The sequence below is a fragment of the Camponotus vicinus genome, unplaced genomic scaffold (assembly GCF_025532165.1).
Source record: "Camponotus vicinus isolate PSW18456_S1 unplaced genomic scaffold, iyCamVici1.0 SCAF_2, whole genome shotgun sequence".
Lineage (NCBI taxonomy): Eukaryota > Metazoa > Arthropoda > Insecta > Hymenoptera > Formicidae > Camponotus > Camponotus vicinus.
The window spans coordinates 3,292,501-3,308,098 of NW_028141956.1; the positions used below are offsets into that span (position 1 = coordinate 3,292,501).

The 15,598-nt window shown below is 29.9% G+C and overlaps 2 protein-coding genes across 4 annotated transcripts in view; one reads left to right on the top strand and one right to left on the bottom strand.

Annotated features, from left to right (window-relative positions):
- Positions 1–7,497, bottom strand: part of LOC145966499 (aminopeptidase N-like) — a 10,275-nt gene extending 2,778 nt beyond the window's left edge. The window contains exons 1-8 of the mRNA XM_083090597.1: positions 7,173–7,497; positions 6,391–6,904; positions 5,802–6,272; positions 5,512–5,695; positions 3,916–4,063; positions 3,175–3,256; positions 1,565–1,926; positions 1–66 (exon numbers count right to left, since the gene is read on the bottom strand). The exon at positions 1–66 is cut by the window's left edge and continues 218 nt beyond it. Of these exons, the coding sequence (XP_082946723.1) occupies positions 1–66; positions 1,565–1,926; positions 3,175–3,256; positions 3,916–4,063; positions 5,512–5,695; positions 5,802–6,272; positions 6,391–6,884 (1,807 nt within the window). The 5' untranslated portion in view covers positions 6,885–6,904; positions 7,173–7,497. The remainder of the gene's footprint in view (positions 67–1,564; positions 1,927–3,174; positions 3,257–3,915; positions 4,064–5,511; positions 5,696–5,801; positions 6,273–6,390; positions 6,905–7,172) is intronic.
- Positions 7,498–9,596: 2,099 nt separating this feature from the next.
- LOC145966098 (uncharacterized) lies at positions 9,597–14,956 on the top strand. 3 transcript variants are annotated; one of them, XM_083089887.1, is made up of 7 exons: positions 9,597–9,983; positions 10,210–10,429; positions 10,509–10,724; positions 10,895–10,999; positions 12,203–12,834; positions 13,575–13,730; positions 14,058–14,956. In XM_083089887.1, the coding sequence occupies exons 1-7, from the start codon at positions 9,709–9,711 to the stop codon at positions 14,950–14,952; spliced, it is 2,499 nt and encodes an 832-aa protein (XP_082946013.1). In that variant the 5' UTR covers positions 9,597–9,708; the 3' UTR covers positions 14,953–14,956. The 3 variants fall into 3 exon arrangements, with proteins under 3 accessions (XP_082946013.1, XP_082946015.1, XP_082946014.1); XM_083089889.1 differs by having other exon boundaries at positions 12,212–12,834; XM_083089888.1 differs by having other exon boundaries at positions 9,597–9,974.
- The last annotated feature ends 642 nt before the right edge of the window (positions 14,957–15,598 follow it).

The window sequence follows — 15,598 nt, forward strand, 5'->3', positions numbered from 1 at the left end:
TTTGAGAATTTAAGTATCGAGCAATTTTTCGCCAATTCTCGGTATCATAATAGACGCGATAGTATCCTGTTATAAAACAAATTACATTCATTAATTATTAAACTTTTTAAATTGGTTTATAAACTGAAAAATGTTTAAATATGTTTGCATTTTACGCGATTTTATCTTAAATATATGTATACATAAAACAAAATAAAGCATTACAAATTTTTATTTTCAAAAATATTATTTTTAGAGAAAAATGTTTCAAACAAAAGTTACGGTATTTCAAGGAGGGCATAAGTTGATGTTATAGGAATGTTTGTAAGGGATAGTTTCCAAGATCATTTCGAGGTCAGCTTTACTTTTTTAAATAAAAATGAATTTTTTATATCAGTATTTAAAAAATCATTTAATTTTGTGTAAAAAATGTTTTTTGAAAATTTTTTCTTATAATCAATAATTTAGAAGATATCCGTGTGTTTTGTAATGGAACTGAACAAAACTCGAAAATGCTGATCACACAAAATCCTCCACATCCTGGGATTGGATTTGATTGAGAGAATATATAACCTGAGGATTTTGTGATTCATATAGATTAGGTTAAGATTTTGTATAATCAGCACTTTCGAGTTTTGTTCGGTTCTATTACAAAACACACGGATATCTTTTAAATGATAGATTTTAAGAAAAATTTTCAAGAGACTTCTTTTACACAAAATTAAATGGCCTTTTAAATTCTGATATAAAAAATATCCATTTCCATTCAAAAAAAGAAAGTTTACATCGAAATGAGCTTGAAAACCGTCACCTACAGACGATCCTATATCAACTTATATCCCCTTTGAAATACTGCAATTTTTATTTGAAACATTTTTCTCTGAAAACAATATATTTGGAGATAAAAATTCGTAATGCTTTATTTTGTTCACTTTGTACACACACACACACACACACACAAACACACACACATATATACAGGGTGGCCCACGTAAAGTGTACGCCAGGCATTTTTGAACGTGTCCGTGAATCGATGCGTCGACGTGTCACTGCTTGTATTCAGGAAAATGGTGAACATTTTCACCATTTATTGTAACATACTCAAGGTCACATTAAAACCAAATGTAAATAAGCTTAATTAAACGATTGTCGTCTACAATAATTAATCCTACATTTTTCCTTGTGTAAATAATACAGCTAACAGTATTTTCAACATAACTCCTGAAATAAGCATTTCCGCACCTATGTCCATATAACATTTTTTCATCCTTCAGGTGTGAGGAATATCTCCTTAAATTTTTGACATAACTTTTTAGAACACCCTGTATATATATTATTTTTAATATATTTTTTGATTATTTTTATTTATAAATTTATATCACATATGATATATGATAATAAATATGATAGAAATTGAATAATTTTTAGAAACTTGTATGTATAAGAAAATTCATACAAAATCAAATTAGGTTTGCCTACAAATATAATATTTAAATTATAAAATTTATATATATATATATATATATATATATATATATATATATACATATACATTGAAAACATAAATTCATCATCCAATATTTACCTGCTTGTTGTAAGTTGAAAATAATCCATTGATCTTTCTCAAGAAAGAATTCAATTTTTGAATCCCATGGTGTTAACCAAATATTTGTAGAAGTTATAGTAAAATTAGGGTTCGACTCCGTAGTATAAGTAATAGGTATATAATATTGTTTCTCATCCAATGTGTTGTTAAATTGTACCGATATAATTACAACATTTTTAGAATAATCTTGCATCACGTTCAATACGGGAAACCTTCTCTGCATAGCCCACGAATCCATTATGCTTTTTATATTAAGCTTATAGTTGAAATCCAATTCAATCATGATAGATTGCATAGCGTTCCATAAATGATCGGAAGTTGTTGCTTTACGGTCATTGAATCTAAGATAAGATTTAACATTATGACAATTTTAATACTATATAAAATTGATCAGCGCATAATGAAAAAGAAAATCATAATTTATATAATTTACTTTCATATTTTAATTTATAAGATAATGTACTTTTATAGAGAAATTTTTTTAAAAACTTTAATATAAGTATATACATATATATATACAGGGTGTCCCGAAACTAATGCTTGATATTTTAAAGGCAGATTCTCTGGCCAATTTAAAAATGATTTTTCCTCAGCGAAAATGTCGAGGGAGATCATTATTTTTTGCATATTCCCAATTTTTGTCATCATGTATCTTTCTAACTAAGCCTTAAATTAAAATTCTATTAAAGTAAACTCTATCTAAAATTAACTAAAGAATGTGACTTTATTAATATTTTATTCACATAAGCCTTAGTTTGCGAAAAACCCTTTATTTTCAATCGTTTATAACTCTTAAACTATTAGTGCCGCGACATTTTCGCTGAGGAAAAATCGTTTTTGAATTGGCCAGAGAATCTGCCTTTAAAATATCAAGCGTTAGTTTCGGGATATCCTGTATATATGTATATATATATATATATATATATACTTATATAATTGCATATATATATATATATATATGCAATTATATTAAAGTATATAAATCTCTATCTTTATAGAAGTTATATTACATCTACATCCAAGGTCAAACTGATAAAATCAGTAAATAGATCATTTTGAACCCTACAACATTGGTCTGAAACATTTTCTCACAGGTCCACTATGTTCGGAACTAATTGACCATTTCCACATTTTTAAACCACGCTGATTATTTATAACGTATAATAAAAAAATATAAATATATATATATATATATATATATATATATACATATATATATTTATTAATGATTGAGAATCTGTCGCAAAATTGAATAAATAATAATTGTAATTTTTATATTACGAAGATTTATTTTTATTAGTATGTTTGGATAAAACTATTTTCAAAATATTACTCAATTTGAATTATTTATAAATTAGAATTTAAAAATCTATATCATATTTATTAAGAAATATTCGAGTTGAAATTCAATAATTCACAAATAATTCATAAATATGAAAGAACAGCCTAATTGTGAGGCACTTTAAATAACTACGTCTTTTTTAAACATTAAATAAGAAATATATTGTCAAACTTATATCACATATACTTCGATTTCCTTTTCCTACATATATGTTATATATTATTACATTACAATATATCATACTTACTGATTGTTCAAATATTTATTGATGCCCATAAAGAATATATTAGGTGGCAATGTTCGTTCTAACATACGCCATATAATGGATCCTATAATGTTGGAAAGAAAAAAAATAATTTAGTATATTTAAAACGCCTTTATTGCAATGCGCAATGGAATAAATCTGTAATTAAAACTAAATATAAAGTTTGTGTAATTAAATTTAAGTAACTAAATTTATAAAAGATTGTTAAATACATTTCAATGAAAAAAAAACTTATAACAGATTAATAACAGATAAATAGTGAATGATTAAATATTTGTAAAAATAATAAATTACACAATTATATAAGGAATTGATAAAAATTTTATGTCTTATAACATATATTCTGTTTAAGCACTTATTGAAAAGTCTTATGTTTTATTGTATTATGTTTCATGATTTTTGTGAAGTCGTAAATAAACATATACATAGTTATAGTTTAAAAGAAATTACATATTATAAAATTATACAAAAAATTTAGGATAACTGTTTACATATGATCAACTCCTACAAAAATATTAATGACATTGATATATGTTACATAGAGATCATTTTTCTGAATAACATTCAAAAGATTTTGCGGAGATTGATCATATGTGAATATTTACCATAATAAATTAAATATTTTACAAATAAATTTGCTTATATATAACCTTATTTTTTTATGAAATTAATATTTAGAAAATGGTTATTCAATTATTATTTTACATAATGTTATATACATACCTTTGACATGGGAAAGAGAAGAGTAATAATTTTCAGGATAAGTATAATATTCTACAGCAGAATTTATAGCAATATATGAGTTTAGATCGAGTAGTCCATGTTGAACTTGAACTATAAACAAATCCATCATCCGGGAATTTGGCAGAGTCTAAAAGCAATTCAATACAATCAAGATTATAATTAATGAAAAAGAAAAAGCTTTTGGTACATATATAAAATAGTTATTATGTAATGTTAAAAATACAGTTTGTATGTAAATTTTTCCATAATAATTTTAATATATAAGCAAACATTTATTTCGGATATTCTTCCGAATGTGACCCATCGATTTGAACATCGTCCTTCTAGGAACTTAAAAAGTGATCAAAAACAAACAGAAAAAAAATAATTTTAGCCATGGCAAGTGTCGTGTTAATTTTTTTTCATATGTATTAAAATTTTACAAATTAACCTCCTGAAAGTGGAGCCCCTCGCAGGGGGGCGAAACACACTGTCCACGCATGTACTTTCCAAGATGAAGTAAAGTTCACTAAATTTTGACCTCCATTAAGAGTAAATTGTGCTTCATCTTAGGAAGTACATGCGTAGGTACAGTATGTTCCGCTCCCCTGCGGGGGGCTCCACTTTTAGAAGATATAACCTAACCCAACCCATGTTTGTGATGCGGGATACACTTCACTTTGCATAGAAAATTACAAATCTATATGAAATTATGTAACAATTGACTTTTCGGTAAATGTGCATAAAAGGTCAGATCTCGCCTAAATACATTTAATACAATTTAAATTTATATAGAATTTAATACAATTTAATACAATTAAAAAATATCACAAATGTATATGTACACACACACACACACACGCGGGGGGTGCAAGGGGGGCCTTCAGCTCCCCCTCCCGCAACCACCCCGCCGGTAGGCAAGGTGGACCTCGCTTTACAACTTACAGCATATATCCATTGTGATTGAACTCTTCGCAATGCGTCCCCTATCGCCGGGAAAGATGCGAGAAGGGGCCGAAAGCTCCCTTGCACCCTCCCGTGTGTGTGTGTGTGTGTGTGTGTGTGTGTGTGTGTGTGTGTGTGTGTGTGTGTGTGCATATACATACGTTTCTGACATTTATATAAGTATCTTTTGTAAAATATATAAAAACTTCAATTGGTTGTATCTTCTAAACCAATACTATCTCCCACTTATTTCTTGCATAGAATTACTCAGAAAACCCTCCTCTACAACATATTTAAGTAGCAATAAAATCGATGAGGTCTGATCTTTTATACATATTGAAATTTTAATACATATGAAAAAAAATTAACACGACACTTGCCGTGGCCAAAATTATTTTTTTTCTGTTTGTTTTTGATCACTTTTTAAATTCCTACAAGGACGATGCTCAAATCGATGGGTCACATTCGGAAGAACAGCCTTTATTTCTTACTAAATTCATTTATCAAATTTATAGAAATTTAAAAGACAGAATTGTCATTTTTTACATTTAATAAATAAAAAGATTTGCACAAATATTTATCAATTGTCTACATTGCTAAACTGTTAATTGTTTTGATTGTGTATTGATAGAATTAGTAAGATAAGACAACCTTCTCAATGATATATTCTTGAAGATACATTAGAAAGCCTTCGTTTAACCATTGATGAAACCAATAAGATGGATTCAACAGATTGCCAATATATTTTTTTGCCATCTCACGTGCTATTAAGTGCGCAATTCTCAATTTGCGAGTGACAGGATCTAGTTTTTCATCATAAATTATAGCTGTTTCTCTAAAAACCATTCCGCATTGTTAACGTATGAAAGATTTTGAATATTAATATAATTTTTTACATAAATTGATTATAATATATCTATTTTTATAATTATGTATATTACCTGTAGAAAACGAATCCTAAAGTCTGCTTAACTTCATCTTTTAAATCAGGGATTGCAACATGATCCACTTTTCTCTCGGTGAAAAGAAGGGCCCTCTGAAGAACCTTTTTCGAATTATTCCAATACTTTTCTAAGTACATGGTAACATTTTCAGCAACATGTAGTGCAAATTTCATATACGGTATCAATTTTGATCTGCACCACATGCTAGTTGCGTTATTCAAGTTGGTAATCCTATGAAAACTGGATTTCATTAATACTACTTTATCTATAGTGCAAAAAGACTTGTAAAAATATGTTAACATCATATCATTTTCCATCAATTTAGATTCTCGTATCGGCATATTTGACAAAGCTTTGTAACTTCGATGATGCTTTATGGAAATATCAAAAGTAATTTTTAATTCTGGTTTGTTCGAAAATGGCAATATTTGCTGCTCCTTTGTTTGGACACCTGTTATGATTAACCACCTGCCACATTTTAACAATATGCTAGATAATGACTAATGACTAATTTTAGACAATTGTGAGAAGAAGAATGCCAAATGTACTATTTATTATTTTTTGATATTTCAATACTTCTACTTACTCTTCTGTTTTTCTTTGTACTTCTCCATATTTGCCTGTGTGCAGAGTTGCGAAAGTGTCTATTACGATTTCAATAGGAATACTAAATTGTATGTACAGAATATATAATCCACGTAATAAGACATCGTCAACGTGAAGCGTAAAAATGTTATCATCATCTATTAAATGATCAAAATCAAGATCTAGTTTCACTTTATAGATGACTTTATTGTTAATTTGCTTTAATTCCCATTTGGTTGTACTCATCCAAGACGGTATATAAATAGCGATATGTTGTGTTGCGTCCATAATATAAATAATGATTTCGCATTCACCGAGAAGAAGCTCAGAAGTAAATTCAAATTGTATTTTATAATGCATTGGAATTATGTTTTCCGATAAAATGTAATTTGATACATTACGCTTCGTGTTTTCCGATTCTTCATTAATAGGATTCGCTATTGCGATTACAGCAATGTATATTAAATTTCTTAATAATAGTTTCAAGATTATCATGTTAAATTTCTTTTGAATATCTGTAATAACGTTTCTTTATTAAAAATAAGTGATATACAAAGGTACACAAATCGATTGATTTTTATGTGAAAAAAAATGCAAGAGAATTTACATCAATGTTAAGAAAATTCAATTAATTTAAAAAAAAAGATTAAAACAATATGATGTATTAATAAATAAAGCAATGATTAAAAAAAGATAAAATTTATTGAAACGATATACAAGTATAGTGATAGAGAAATGTTTTATTGAATATTTATTTATTGAATATTAATTATAATTACTTACTCTATGAATTGAAATAGCCACAGGTTTTAATACCGAAATCCTGAACATTCAATCGCGATCTTACCACTTCAACAAACTACCATAAACTGACGGCGTTGTCGGCATATGATGGTAAATATACAAGGTACAAATGTCATGTAAATATCACCTTGGTTATACATAACATTAGGAGTGTCTTACTCATCGATAGAAGTCAATATGTACGTACTTGTTTAGTCCTTGTATTCCGTTTTCATGAAATAGTGCTTTTATTTATAAAAATAATTTATCTAGAGAAGCATTTGCGAAAAATATCAAATGAGGAGTTGTATTTACCCTTTCTCTCTCTCTGTCTCTCTCTTTCCTCCTCTCCCCCCTCTCTCCCTCCCTCTCTCTCTCTCTATCTCTGTGTCTATATATATATATATATATATATATATATATATATATATATATATATATATATATTTTTTTTTTATTTTTTATGTTACATCTTTTTCATAAAGAATTATCTCTTTTCTAGAATTTACTGTAAAATAAATAAGAGACAAGTGCCTGTATTGTATCATTTAAAATATTTTACGTTATATTTTCTGTTTGTGTGATTAATTTTTACGCAAGTTAATATATCGGTTTCGATCGTTTCATTGTTATGGCTGAAGATTTTTCTTCCACATAGAGTTAATTCTAAATTAATTGACTATAGAGAGATTGAGGATGCCATTCATCATCATGATAATATACAGTTATTAAAGAAATACGCCGGTTATATAAACCTAACATTGAATGAAATATTATAGTTAATCGATTTACGTATGAAAATCGAATATCTCTCGTTTATTTCCGAAATATAAGAATCGCAGTTTTCTAAAGAAATGACGAGATTGAAATATAGCCTTTCTTTCAAATACATATGTTTTAAAAGTTGACTTCTTTCAAATTTTAATTATACATTCTCATCGACCATGCTTCGGCCATTTTCGCGGTATTTTTCAAGATTGCTTTTAAAAATCTTTTCGTCGAATAAAATAACGTTTCAATGATTCAGAACAGAGAAATATTTGCTCCTTTTATTCTAATCTGAACAATTAAACGCTACTCTTCTTCAAATAAGTTTTCGAATGCAACCCAACAGTGTTGCAATGTACATACCTGGATTTTTTACGCATTCGCGACAACAATAAAGTTTGCAAAATTTTAACAAAATTTTCGGTAATTTTCAATTGTTCATTTTTTTCTTCTAGCTTAAGGAAACGAAATAATAATAAAATAATTGCAAAAATATAAAATACTCCCTTTTTTAGAAATGTGTTCATTTAAGTTGTTGCGTTTCTTAATGCAAATTTTAACAATAGAACGTCCTACAATAAATATTTAATTAGAAAAAAAATGTTATAGACTGAGTTAAAATTGATTGTAATTATATCTGAAAAATTTGGAGATTTATTAGGAAATAGATAAAAATATTCTACAAGTTTTTTTAAAAAGAAAAAAACAAAAATTCCAATGCCTTTAGATTTATTAGTGAAAACAACTATTTTATTATTAGCTTTCATTATAATGCTGTAAAGAAATACTACATGTGCTAGAATAACTTCTCATTTTATTTTTTGTATGCAACTTCTCTAATTTCTTAGTACATGATTGTACAGCTCTGTAAAGAGGTATTGTTTTAATTATAAACGTACAGGCAAAAATAATAATCGTGTTATATTTAATTAAAGTTCAATTTCTAGTTATTCAAAAATCCTAGCTATTTCTACATAAGTAATAACTAGACATTAGCATTATTATATCACAAATTTTATTGCAAATAGTAAATTATAAAATTATTTAATCCTTACTGTGCCATAACATTGGTCACATTGATCGCCAGTTTTGAATTTAAAAGTACACAAATTGGTTGAAATTTGAAATTGTTTTTTAAAATTAATCATAATCTTTATCAAGTAGGCCCGGAACTAAACGAGTTAAAATCAAAGTGACATACAAAAATTTAGTGTGTCCCAATCGTATAACTCATATATTTTTGTTAACATGTTAATAATAATTTCTGATAATAATGTGCAAATTTTTATTTCAGATATAATTCGTAAATCTTGATTTTAAATATTTACTAATTAGTTGGACTTTTACGACTTCAGTTTTTGAAATATCTTAATCGAAAATTTTTATTAATATGAAATTTTGAATAAGCTACTCGATAGCGCGTCGCGTTCAATAGAAAATTATATAAAGCATAACTAGACTATAGATATAAAGATATAAACATATAAAGATTTAGCATGAGGTGGATATATATTTGTCTCCAGAAAGAGAGGGAAAATGCATGCGTAACGTGCTGGATCTATCTTTATATGTCTACAAGCTGGACATTAACGATCGCTCTCGTTATAAATAACAGATAATTTCAAGTTGCAAAATAGACGAGAAGAATCTCACGATCAAGCAAACAAATAACGATCCATGAAGGAAAATTCACAACCTACGTAAGCACATTTTTTTAGGCCACTTGTATCTCTCTAAATTTCCAGTTCTTTTTTCACAAAACGTAAACATGCCGAAACGATCGATCTACTTGCAACCACCAGACAATCCTTATCGAAGAACCCGACGCGATCTCGAATTTTTATGCAATTATTGGAACCGATTGCTCGCCGCGAATCAAAACTATGATATACGTCTTCCGGAATTATTACGAGCTAATCATTTAATGAGACATTTATCCTCTCTGCCTACGAATCACGGATTGCGAGTCAACGTGAGCTTCACCGTTCTTGACGACAGCGATCTCTTGGAACCGCAGGACATGTACACCGAAATGTATCAGTTGTAATACACATTCCTTCCTCATGAAACTCTTATTTTCAAATAAAAATTATTTTTCCTTTTCCAAAGAGAAAAATACAGAAAATATTTTAATAAAACGCGAAAAATGATGACAGAATCTCAAATAAGGAAACTACTTATTTACGATTTTTCCTTCCAACTTTTTTCTGCTATTGAATGATTTGATGTAATTTAAATTAATTTTTAATATAAATATCTATTCGTGCAGGAATAATGTGTCGCCTCTTTGTACTGAATCTCATAATGGACTCTGTCGATCGCCTTGCAGCGCTAATACAGCTAGATATAATAATTTACTTAGGAATTATATAAGGCAAATGAACGAAAATTACGCGGCGATCGAAAGAGAACTGACAAGGGCCAGAATATCGATGCCGCTCGTTGAGCGTGACAGATACGCGGGATGCCAGAATACATTTTACAATCAAGTTCGATTTTACATATTTTACCTCTAATTCGAAGTAAATTATTTTATCATACCAATTTATCTTATTTCGACTTTTGTAGCGCGCAACGACATATAATTGGAATAAATTTCCTGCTGGAAGTCGAACATGTTCCGCGAGGATTCCCTCGGGGTTACGAGAAAAATATGTTAATACGCAGGAAAATAACAATCGTCCAGCTTGTGCATCATTCCAGCACGAATGTTGCATTGCGGATAAAAGTGCTGGTTGTTCGGTGAATCAGCAACCAATAAGTCAAAAAGAAAATTCATCCAAGGTAATCAATCAATAATATAGAATATTATGATTACTTTTTTCTTTATATTGTTGTGTCGATAATAACTGCATAAATCTGCGTGTATAAAATATTTTGAATTTTTAATATTCATTACATCCTTTCTATATTTACGGTTTCCAATAAAAACAAAAAAATTAATGATTTTTCAGGGATTTAATGACTTACTAAAGACGACTGAACAACTTAACTTTCAAAGTTCCTCGCAACTTGCTCCTTCCTGCGCAACCGTAAAGAATCTGCAACCAAATAATAACGTTCGTTAATTAAATCTGTCTTGATTAAATTGTTTTAAGTTCCAACGATGTGGTACAATATACTCATAAGTGCATAAGTTTCAGCAAATGAAAGATAAGATTACTTCCATTTTCTGAGCTTGCATGACTTTTGCTGCGTACTTATATAACTGTTATGATAAGCGACAAATTGATATTGACAACTGCATCACTGAAATCGATAGTAAACGTAATTCTAGTTCCATCCGCTAATGCAACATCTCAAACCTGTGGAAATCGATCTTCTGAGAGAAGAAGTAGATAAACTGCACTTTTAGTATATTCGTATCCCGTTGGTATTTTTCAAATATTTCTTTTTCTTGATACATTACCGATTCACAATGGATTACATGTGAATCGCATTATATAGCTATTATATTATAGCTCACAAGCTATAATATCTCGTATTTGTACGATTTCTATGATTTAAAATTAATTCGATTTAACTGCAATCGAATTATCGAAGCTATTGTATGCTGAGTGTCATGTTTATAAATGTAACACCGTTGTATGTTATTTTCGGGAAATGTTTAGTTTCACAGACGCTGCACAGACAAATATTGCGTAAACTATGGCAATTTTTTTACCGATAGACCAAAACGCGCTAACGCCCTCAAAATAGCGAGTAGCAAATAAAACAATCGACTCGTAAAATGTCCGGCTATGTTTAACTGTTGTTTCAACTTGAAAACGCAGCAGCATTTTATCAGTTATGTAGAGTCTTGTCAGAAAATATAAATTACCGTACAAAGTCTTCATATGACATAATAAAACATACTTTTTTTATTGAAAAAATGTTCAGCAATTATATATATTTATGATATTTTTTTCACTCGAAATAATTATCGCTGACAGATGAGTATAATTTATCTTTATTTATTCCAACAATCCATCTTTGTTCACTCACAGAGCCACATTTTCATCATATTTAGATATGCAAATTTATGTTATTTCGTGACAAGATGGATGAATTTATGACACAGAGTATTTCTTTTATTTATTTGAAGATTCTCTGTCTATTTCAAATTTTCAAATTCCATGATAAAGTGCCAATAAATTTCACATTCCAAAGAGTACAGAGAATTAAGAAAAAAGGTATAAGATTCCCCAAGGTTATAAAATTACCCATCTGCCACGCAGTAATTTTGGTTTACGATAACATCCGGCGAATCAAACATTATCCAGGCTTTACAGAGTTGCGTGGGGACTGTGTTAGACCTAAACGACAACGCAATGATAAAGCGCCACAGCTCGAAACAGTCGATGGAAGAGTGCCAAAATGTCGATAAAATTATTAACAATGCGGCGAAAGCCTCCCATTCGGCGGGATCACCAAACGTCAAATCCAACGATGAGGGCGTCGCAATAAATAAAAGCGATAAACAATCGATCGATCCGCAACCGATCAGCTATCAGGGAAATACTCTGCCAGAGTCAAGCGTCGCGACGGATCGAAGCCAACAAGGACGCGGCAGCAAGCGTAAACTGGACGATTTGGAAGATCGATCGACAACGACCGAACTGGATCTAGGAATTAGCAATCAACGGAATCGATGGAGAATGACTGAAGGAATCAAGCCGCGCGTCAAGGATGCGCCGATGATATTCACTCCAGAGAAAAATGCCAGAAACAGAATCAGAAATGGTAGAATGATGGAGGGAAGACCGTTCTCGAGAAGACACGTATCATCGCCGAAATATGCGAGTTTTCTGAGGATGTTTCACAAGGAGGAAGTGGACGAACTTCGTGGTAATTCCTCGCCTCGCAAGGACGACGGTGAAAAATTGCAACGCCGAAGAGGACTTTCCACGCAGAGGTATAATATTCAATATGTGGAATATGTAGAATATAATGTAGAGAAAAAAGAAAAAAAAATTTGTAAAGTTTCAAGAATTGAGAGGAGATATTTTCTCTTATACAATTTTATCTTTGCTTACTAAAACTTACTAAAAAACTATGAGAAAATTTTCAAAATTGTTAACAAATATACGATTATATTAGGATATACATATAGAATTCTCATGTATATATACAATGACTTATAAAATTAAGGAATCAAATCTTCAAAATTTTTAAAATTAGAAAAGTATTATATTTTCAAAATACATTTTTTAAGTTTTATATGTCTTTTATTTAAATTTAAATTTAAATATTTTTAAAAAAATTTTTATTGTTTAGTTTTTATTTTATTTTTCATTTTTATTTTATATTTTATTTTTTATTTTAAAAATATATTCTTCTTTCTTGTAAAAAATAGATAAAAATTTGTTTTTATGCTTAATCTATATATATATATATATATATATATATATATATATATATATATATATATATATATATATATAAAATAAAAAGAGAGATAAGATCAAACATAAAAACAAATTTTTATCTATTTTTTACAAGAAAGAAAAACATAATATATTTCGAAAACATAATACTTTTCTAACTTAAAAAATTATATAAACTTTATAGAATTTTTAATTTATTTCATCATTTTATATGACTGAATAATAAATTATTCTAATCATTCTTCTAATTTATCAAACCTATTTCCAGCACCAGATCAAACGAATCCGATCAAACAAATCCACAAATTGAAAGAAGAATCCCGACCCCAAGAAGCACAGTGCATACGACGTACAATCCCATAATGCACTCATCGGCCACTGATCCTATTTTAGATTCTAGCGGTCTTACAATACAGCTCTTGAGGTATTTAAAATTTACTTAGTTTCCATTTCATATTCGTTTTTAACTATTTTCTATTCTCTATTTCCTTCTCAAGATTTATAAACATGTATTTCTATCAAAAGTTATTAATGATGAAAAAATGTGGAATGTAAGTGAATAATAAAAGTATATGTAAAAAATTATCTTAAATTGTATCATTAACATAATATTCAATATGAAATTTCGCAATCAAAAAAACATAATCCCATTTTAAATAAATCAATAAAGTAAAAATAATTATATGTATATATTTTGTTAAGTCTCTCCTTTAAAAACTTTATTTAAGATAATGTTTAATTATTTACACAGGCTAGCCGTTTTATTGTACGCGCCCGCGTTGATGCCGGCATTGAATTCGTTGATCGCTCAACAGAATCAGCAGACGCCAGTATCGTCTTCTTCCTTCGAAAGATCCAATGATTTATTGACGCAAATCTTCCGACTACTCAATGAACAACAATCCATTTCTAATTTGCCGTTTGTTTCGCTCGAATCCGAGAGAGGTTCTCCAACTTTGGCCGTTGAAACGAATACCGAAAGTTCACAGACACATTTCGAACAAAAGGACAAGAATATCTCAATCACTACTGAAGAATCTCCTTTTTCTTTGAAGGAAGAATCTACTTCTGCCGGGACAAGCAGATGGAATTTGAACAATCACGTACAACAGCAGAAGGAAAGAGAACGAGAAAGGCGATTAACGTCGATGCTAACTGATTCCGATGTGAGATTGGACAGAAACATCTTCGCGATGGAGGACTTACGGAAGTTCGAAGAATTCCTGAGGACTGGAAAGAAACGTTCGGAAGATGTTCGATCTTTATCCACGAGAAACAAGAACGAGATCGTCATGAAGGAGTATTTTCGGAATTGGCTGCATCGATTATTGCAGCAACTTAACTCATCGAGTAATAATTTATCCGTGAACGACCAAAAGGCAAAATATTCCGAAGGATCTTCAAACACAGGCGAATCTCCCTTAGAAGAGATAGAAGGACAAGGAAATACGAACCGTTTGATAGTTGAAGAGTCCCCGAATTCCTCGAAGGACGACGGGAATATCTTCACCGAATACGAGGAAGAGGATTCCGACGATCAGAAATCGTTTACTTCAGCTACGAGTACAAACTCCTCGAGATCGTTGCAGCTTAAACAGAACGACGCGAGAAAGGCAGAATCACGGAATGAAAATTCACAGGATTAATGCAACTTCCGGCAATAAACAAACCGCGCATACACTTGGAATTAAAAATTGACATAATAATAAAAGTGTATACTCCAAATATATCTTCGGCGACGAAACGAATAGCCACAGATCATTCGTAAAATAAGCTCTTATAAGTCACTTGAAAACAATAAACAATACATCCTTGTTAAGACACGGGATAAGCACGAACCATGTGGTAAGTTCGTGAGAACGCTTGCGCGTCTGTAGCCGAACACGTGGACGTAAACGTCGCAAGCCAAGCTTTTCCGCAGCGCGCCAAGAGCTTGCAGTCGTGCGTATCATCGCTACCGGAACGTTTCTTCTTGATCGGTGATCCCTCTCTTTTGCGTTCACCCCTGTATCTATTTATATGTGTATGTGAGTGTTTGAAATAATAAACAATCAAACCATTAACGCGAACCAGAAAAAGAACGCTAAAACAGACGATAAATAACAAATTCTGTTTTCTTGTATATAACTACGAATGGCAGATGAGAAAAAACGCGTAGAATCGTTGAAAGACGCCTCGTCTCGTGTGCGAATAATTCATTAAAAAATTGAGAAATATCGAAAAATTTTGAGAAGAAAATCTTATCGCAATAAGCAGCGAGGAGAAAAATTTTTTCTCTAGAATGCGAGACAA

Coding starts and splice junctions, on each gene's coding strand:
- LOC145966098 (XM_083089887.1), top strand. CDS start 9,709: ATGCCGAAACGATCGATCTACTTGCAACCACCAGACAATCCTTATCGA. Junction 10,430..10,508: donor AGAATACATTTTACAATCAA/GTTCGATTTTAC, acceptor CGACTTTTGTAG/CGCGCAACGACATATAATTG. Junction 10,725..10,894: donor AAAAAGAAAATTCATCCAAG/GTAATCAATCAA, acceptor ATGATTTTTCAG/GGATTTAATGACTTACTAAA.